Consider the following 8,061-nt stretch of genomic DNA (forward strand, 5'->3'; position numbering starts at 1 on the left):
TAGAGTGCCATTTGGAACATAGGCTTAATAATGTCCTGGTTTCAGTTGTCTCTCGGAGGAGATTCAGAAAACAAACTCTAGTCTCCTCCAGGCAGCCTCACTCCAGGGCACTTCTGTCCATGAGAACATACAGTACACTTTGATAATACATTTACTCCTAAATAATAATAATAAATAAATAATAGATTTGATTATGTTGCTTTTCTAAATGTGCTCAAAGCAGGAGCAAAAGTCTCCCCATCCACTATTAACGTGCTGCCCCCACCTGGGCGATGCACGGGAGCCATTTGGCCCCAGAAAGCATGCCAGTCACCAGCTTTCATAATGAAGAGGAGGGTTATTAGGAGGCAAGAGATGATTAGGTGGCCATGATGTTATGAAGCCAGGCTGGGAATTTAATACACCGGGGTTATCATATGAGTATTCATATGTTAAGCAAACACTTATGCTGAGCAAATCTCTTGTCCAGGCCCATTTATGGTAGCCTGGTCCCAGATCAGTTTATGTCATCATGCCAACTCATTGTCAAGGAGTTGACATGATAGAATATACAGATCTGGGACCAGGGTACATTTATGGATCCTACTGTAATTTGTCAAATTCAAGCTTTGACAGTCATCACCAAAGTTAGTACTACTATTGTTATGTCTTGACATGTCTTGCCTGTAAAATGCAACGGTCATCATTTAAAATGGCCACATGGTCAATGAATGCCTATCTAAAACAAGTACACCACCACAACAAAAGCATTTTTGATAAACATTTTTCATTTTATTTCTTAAATATAAAACCTTTCCCAGTTGGACAGAGCTGAATGAACAACAGAAATATTAAAAATCCCCAGAAAACCAAGACTATTATGGTAGAGCACAGTTGTCCCTCCTGCTCCAAGTGTAGCTGACCCTGTCTTCTCTTGGGCGTAAAGACTGTGTGGAGTAGAGGAGACCTTTAAACCAGGGGAGTGCTGCTGCTGCACAGAAGACATTCTCCTAAATAGACAGCTATATGGACAGGGACCAGATAATTCATAGAATTATAATTCATTCTCAGAGTTCTACACTGAACAGAAATAGAAACGCAACATGTGAAGTGTTGGTTCCATGTTTCATGAACTGAAATAAAATATCCCAGAAATGTTCCATACTCACAAAAAGGTTACATCCCTGTTAGTGAGCATTTCTCCTTTTCCAGATAATCCATCCACCTGACAGGTGTGGCATGTCAAGAAGCTGATTAAACAGCAGGATCATTACACATGTGTACCTTGTGCTGGGGACAATAAAAGGCCACTCTAAAATGTGCAGTTTTGTCACACAACACAATGCCACAGATATCCCAAGTTTTGGGGAACATGCAGTTGGCATGCTGACTGTTGCCATAAGCCGACTCCAACATTGTTTTAGAGAATTTGGCAGTACGTCAAACCGGCCTCACAACTGCAGACCACTTGTATGGCGTCATGTCAGTGAGCAGTTTGCTGATGTCAACATTATGAACAGAGTGCCCCATGGTGGCGATGGGATTATGGTATGGACAGGCATAAGCTACGGACAACAAGCACAATTGCATTTTATCGATGGCGATTTGAATGCACAGAAATACCGTGGCGAGATCCTGAGGACCATTGTGAGGCCCATTTCTTTTAAGGTATCTTTGACCAACAGATCTGTATTCCCAGTCATGTGAAATCCGTAGATTAATTAATTAATTTAAATTGACTGATTTCTTCATATGAACTGTAACTCAGTAAAATTTTTGAAATTGTTGCATTTATATTTTTGTTCAGTATAAAATCAGATTTCATTCTAAGAGTTCTATTCTAATATATTGTACCAATGGGTGCTGAGAAGGTTCTGGAATTCACTCCAAGGGTTCTAAAATGATTTAGAATTCCTTCCAGTTCTATGAAGGAGCACAGCATTCCCTGGCCTTCCTCTTCCTTTGTTCCTAAATCTGGATGACTAGTTTGATATAGGCCTTAGATTCCTCATGAGAGCAAAGAGCTGGAGCCAGGAAGGTGCTTCCTCACTCACTATACCTCTTCATCTTCATGTCATGTTTGTGCCTGCACCTCCTAGAAAACAACATGACACACAACACCTAAAACACACTGTGCAAAAACTCTTTGGTAATCAGATGAGTTTGAGAGAAAAAGAAAATGGAAAAACAACAATCCAACAACAGATGGGTATACAATGTTTCTAATATACATATTCCAACAGTCAGGTAACACAGAATGGAGACTGCAAATTCAATAAATTAGACAGCGGAAGATGAATTGCAGATATTAAATCCAGCAGTTGTGTTCACAGAAGTAAATAAAAAGAAAATCTAAAATCAATTGAAAAAAACAGTGTTATTCTGTATTATAAACAAATCAAAAGGAATCAAATGGCCCTTTAGTCTTAATTCAAACTGCTTTTCATCTAGGTCAACCTTCTTCAATGATGAAATGTTTGTTCATGTCAACCTCCTGTAAACATTCACAATCAAGAGTACAGTTCCATTTAGAGCACTGCTGGTCTGTGAAGATGACAACACCCATCTTCTCCACGCACAAGACAAACGCTACACCTTTTAAAGAGCTTGTACATGCACATCACTGAGGTACACATAATATAACCCCGAATATCACCCCCCCCCCCCATACTCTCTTTATAGATCATGTAGTTCCCAGACACTTTCGCCCAAATGGGAAGAGTCTGATGGACCAACGCATCAAACCTGGCCTTCGTTAGTCAATACAGAATGACTGTGAGTAACTCCTGGTGCATTGGCTTAATCTACCAACCAATCATCTCCCATAACACGCCTCACAGTCGTGTGATTTGCTCAAATTAAATGATGACAGGTACTTGACTCAGTAGGTCACTCCCACTAAGGCAAACTTTGAATTGTTGAAATCCCAGGCTTATATGTGCAACAACCTGGAGACAAGGTTACTGTACAAATAACACAGAATGGTCTTTATTACTAGACTGGTAGAATAAGACATCAGAGCACGTTGTTCTTGCGTCCAGAGTTATGGTAGGCTCATCCAAAGGAATATTCCTCATCGAGATGCTTTATTTTCAGCATTAATGAAAACATCTTCTACAGTCACGTTTGTCTCAGTCAGTTCAACGTTCATGTGTTTTCTTTAAAAAAAGCAGATTTCCAAAATATATCCAAGTCTTTTTTGTTTCTGTAAAAAATAAATTAGGTAGTTAAAAATGCTGCTAAGACAAATGGGAAGAGGGAAAGACACCCAGGCCTGGGGGACTCCACATACTGCTTTTGTCAGTCCTGGCCGGAGTGCTTTCTCACGCTGTCCTGAGGGATTCATTATTTGAGCTCCCGACCTTCCGGAAGCCGTGGTCATTCTTCTCGAGCCACAGTTCAGCCAGCTGCTGTGTCGAGCCGTGCGACGAGGCTTTGGAGCCCAGGCACATCTTGTACTGGTTGGGCTCCAGGTTGGGGTCGCACACTACTGGATGGTGAACGTGTACGATCCCCGGGTCCGTGCTCCGGAACAACCGGATCCCTGATTGGACAAACTTGTTAAAGAGGTCCACGTCCTCCAAACCCCACCCTTGGATGGAGGTGTCAAATCCCCCGGCCCCGACCAGGTCGCCCTTGTAAACACAGACAATGCCGAAGCCGTAGTGACGCCACAGACCCGTCTTGGCGGTGAACACATAGTGGTTCTCACTGGGCACCTTACCGGCGTAAACCACCTTGGGGTCGTACTGACTGAAGATGATGGGGAAGTAGGTCTGCTCCCCCAGGACCGTGTTACTCCGGCACCTCTTGAGGAAGTCGGTTGTGAAGAGCAGGTCCACGTCGCAATAGAAGAGCAGCGAGTCGTTGGAGAAGTGGGCCGAGCCCACCTCCAGAGCCAAGGCCCGGGAGAAGGAGCCCGACACGGGCTGGATCTCCATCTCGGCACGGGGGTACTTGATGTGGTACTCCCTCATCAGCTCCACCTGCTTGACCCGCTCTGTGTTGTTGTCGGTGCTGAAGAGGAGGATGAGCAGCTTGACGTTCTGGTTGGGGATCAGGCACACCCGTTCTAAATTGGTCATGAAGCGGACAAAGATGTCGTAGCGTCCGGATAGCGGCACCAGTATGTTGACCTTAGGCTCCTTCGGCTCCTTCTGGTCCTGGCTAGAGCTGGACAGCTTGAAGGGCACAAACATCTTGAGGGAGTTGGAGAGGAAGGACAGGGAGTCAGAGTCCTGGTTGATGCTGCTGGCGAGAGCCTTGTCGTCCATCTCCTCTTCCTCTCTGAACTGGATCTGGCTGAAGGTCTGCTGGAGGTAGGCATGTCTCCTCACCGGCACCGTCATGGTCTTCCCTTTGTGCTTCTTGTAGAGGAGCAACAGGTCCAGCACGTACTCCGCCCCGTACATGGGGTTGACCCGCCGGTAGCCGTACTGGATCTCCTTGAAGTCGATCACTCGTCCCCGCGTCTTGGCGTTGGCGTTAATCATCTCCATCACTTGCATGATGATGTCATCCAGGGCCAGATGCTGGGAGGAGTCCATTCCCCGGCGGGGGGGTTGGCCGTCAGACGAGGAGAACAGGTACTTGCCCGTCAGGAACTCCCACTCCAGGACCTCCTCGCGGAGCCGAGGGTGGAACCTCATGAAGGATGGAGGCATGCCCAGCTGCAGGTCCTCTCGGCTGGGCTCGGCCGCCCCGTAGCGGCACATCTGGACGATCTCACGGTGGAGCTGGACGGTGCGGTGGCGGAGCTGGGCGATCTTGCGGCTGAGCATGTAGCTGTGCAGGCGGTACTGGTAGGGCGGGTTCTTGTTGGGGTGCAGGGTGATGGCCCGGTGGATCTTGCTATTGTGGAGGTCGCGGATGTATCCCTTCTTGTTGGGCTCGTAGTTCTCGTAGAACAGCTGCTGCATCTGCGGAGAGAAGAGAGGGAGACAACGGCTGAGGTTACATCAATAAACACAATATGGCACAATAGAACACTCATGCATTATATAGACTAGGCCCTGTGTGGGAGTGTACAAAAGCACAACTCATAGAGCGCGCTCTAGGACAGAAAACATTCTGCCCTCTAAAATGTGAAAATAGCAAAAAACATAGCTTGATCCCTGTTGACCCCTCTCCGCTGCCTGTACTTGTATACTGCTCCACTGAGGATTTATTAAGGTGGATGTCTATATGAATGTAAACTCCTGCAGCCCAACAGAGATGTTATTTTTATCAGACGTCCTGCTGCTAATGCAAAGTGCAAATTAGAACAGGCTCAAGGAATGCCTTCTGGAGGTGAGCTCCGAGCTTACAGAGCCCTCAAATATTGACCAGGGAGTGGGTAAGCCTCGACGGTTCCATGAGTGTTTACTGCAAACCTGTTGAGGCTTTACAAACCTAATGTTCCCCCAATCACAGGGGGCCCTGTGAGTAAACTGTGGGACAGCTGCTGAGGCCCCTATTGGCAGCGACTCAAGCGTGGCCAAGAAGGAAGGGTCTGTGTTGTTGACCAATCCAATGAAGGGAGGCCTCAGAGGTCTATTTGCGAAAGACAGACACCGCTCAGAAAAAGGCCTCCAATTTTGAGAAGGACAGCTCTGGAATGCAGCCACAAACCCAGTCCCCTGGGGGAAAGGCAATACACAGAATCGGACAGGATCGGTATAGAGGCCAGGTCTGATAGTTTTATAAAAGCGATACCTAACTAGTGTAAGTACGGCTGGTCACAAGAACTCACTGAATAAGTCTCTTTGCTTTTCCATGGGCTCTGCCCCTGCCTTCCTGCACCTAGGAGGAGTTGGAACGTGGCCAACCATAAAATCAAGCAGTCTGATCAATGGAAATCTTGAGCAAACCCCAAGCTTTAGAGTGTGAGGGGTCAGGTAGGCTATTACATCAGAACCAAGGGGGCTATCGCATGGCAGCCTTACACACATTTATTTAATGAGCATATAAAATAAGATCTAGGAAAAAGATTGTTGCAGTAGTCAACCCCTACACGTGTCCATGTTTCACTGGTTCTGAGAAGTGACTGGCAAATAGCCCTCTTTGGACACCAAACCAGCGGGTGCATCTTTATATTATAAAGTGGCTTCCTCTCCATCTCTCCTTCCCATCATCTCCTTCCATACATTGGAGAAGTCAGTGACATGGAGAGGATCTCTTCTCCTTTGTTCTGAGAGGTAGCCAAATGAAGATCTCCTCTCCTTTTGCTCTGAGAGGTGGCCAAATGAAGATCTTCTACTTTGTTCTGATAGGTGGCCAAATGAAGATATCCTCTCCTTTGTTCTGAGAGGTGGCCAAATGAAAATCTCCTCTCCTTTGTTCTGAGAGGTAGCCAAATGAAGATCTCCTCTCCTTTGCTCTGAGAGGTAGCCAAATGAAGATCTCCTCTCCTTTGCTCTGAGAGGTAGCCAAATGAAGATCTCCTCTCCTTTGCTCTGAGAGGTGGCCAAATTAAGATCTATTCTCCTTTGCTCTGAGAGGTAACCAAATGAAGATCTCTTCTGCTCTGAGAGGAGGCCAAATGAAAGGAGGAAGATTAGAAGGAGCCACTTCAGAGTACTGAGACGTACCCCAGCAGGTAGGCCAAGTCAGATTGTTCTGAGTGCCCAGCTGTGAGGCAGTAGACATCAGCACTGCAGCCAGTCAGCCAGTCAGGATGTCTACCTCCCTCTCTCCCATGGCTTCCCCATCATTACCACCTCTAATGACCTGACTTTTATATTCCATGTCTCCTTCAGCAGTTAAGACTCATTAGAATGATTTTTCACATTCATTAAGCCTCCATACCACACCGCTCACAATCCTCACATCAGCACACTTTCATCTAATCACCCTGAATGGCTCATTAAGAAATAAAAAGGAAGAAAAATAAAATTATCGCTGTGAGTTTTAAGTCTTGTGTCACACACAACCACATCAAGCAGTGCTTTTGTGAAGAAGGTGGAGAACCCCAAGCTCAGTGATGGACAGAAACTAAGCTCTGAAAAGCATACCATGTGTTTTATGCCAGGTTTTAACAACCTATTGTATTCAGACCTTCTGTGTTCAAACACTTCAAAAATCTGTACTTGATTGAGTTCACATGTAATCAATGGAATGGTGCAAACCCAGCCCATCTGGCACTCCAGGCAAGCTAGATCAAACACAAAGCATTTGAAATACATCAAATACTAGTTGAACCCAGGTCTGATTGTAGTAATATGTTGTAATCACAACAACTGGTGGAAGAGCAGAGGCTTCGGAATAGACGGCTCGGGAACAGAAGACAAAAGGTTCCCCAATATACAACCGTCTCTTCAGGCACTTAATCAGGAGGAGATCATATCTGGACACATTAAGATGACAGCTCAGTGTCCTATCATATCTGGACACATACAGATGACAGCTCAGTGTCCTATCATTTCTGGACACATAAAGATGACAGCTCAGTGTCCTATCATATCTGGACACATTAAGATGACAGCTCAGTGTCCTATCATATCTGGACACATAAAGATGACAGCTCAGTGTTGTATCATATCTGGACACATTGAGATGACAGCTCAGTGTTGTATAATATCTGGACACATTAAGATGACAGCTCAGTGTTGTAACATATCTGGACACATAAAGATGACAGCTCAGTGTTGTATCATATCTGGACACATAAAGATGACAGCTCAGTGTTGTAAATGTAGAATGAGTCATGCCACCATCTCATCTTCCCTCCCTGCTAACTCTTTATCTCCTAGCCTCCATAAAGTCAAGATGGACGCCACTCCAAACAAAGCAGAGAGAAAACAAACAGTGCTGTCAAGTCCATTACAAGAGGACAACACTATCGCAGCGGGACTAAATATCCCCCCTGAACAAACAAGTAGTCATTGTGGAGCGATTGCATTCGGAGACAGGTGATACAATTGTCTTCCTTGGACGGCGCTACTTGGGCCTAAATCAACACATTACGTCTGGACGGCAGACGTAGATATGCACTCTGGGGCGGTGTCCAAAGTGGCACCCTAACCATATGGGACCCCGGTCAAAAGTAGTGAGCTGCATAGGGAATAGTGTGCCATTTAGGACACTGGCTGGGTAAGTGACGGT

The 8,061-nt window shown here is 45.8% G+C and overlaps 1 protein-coding gene across 1 annotated transcript in view; it reads right to left on the reverse strand.

The window, feature by feature from the left end:
- Positions 1-749: 749 nt before the first annotated feature.
- LOC110514692 (chondroitin sulfate synthase 1) overlaps positions 750-8,061 on the reverse strand; it is an 87,175-nt gene continuing 79,863 nt past the window's right edge. The window contains exon 3 of the mRNA XM_036981269.2: positions 750-4,898. Within this exon, the coding sequence (XP_036837164.1) occupies positions 3,303-4,898 (1,596 nt within the window). The 3' untranslated portion in view covers positions 750-3,302. The remainder of the gene's footprint in view (positions 4,899-8,061) is intronic.

The sequence above is a fragment of the Oncorhynchus mykiss genome, chromosome 6 (assembly GCF_057628025.1).
Source record: "Oncorhynchus mykiss isolate SJ-2025 chromosome 6, ASM5762802v1, whole genome shotgun sequence".
NCBI classification, from domain to species: domain Eukaryota; kingdom Metazoa; phylum Chordata; class Actinopteri; order Salmoniformes; family Salmonidae; genus Oncorhynchus; species Oncorhynchus mykiss.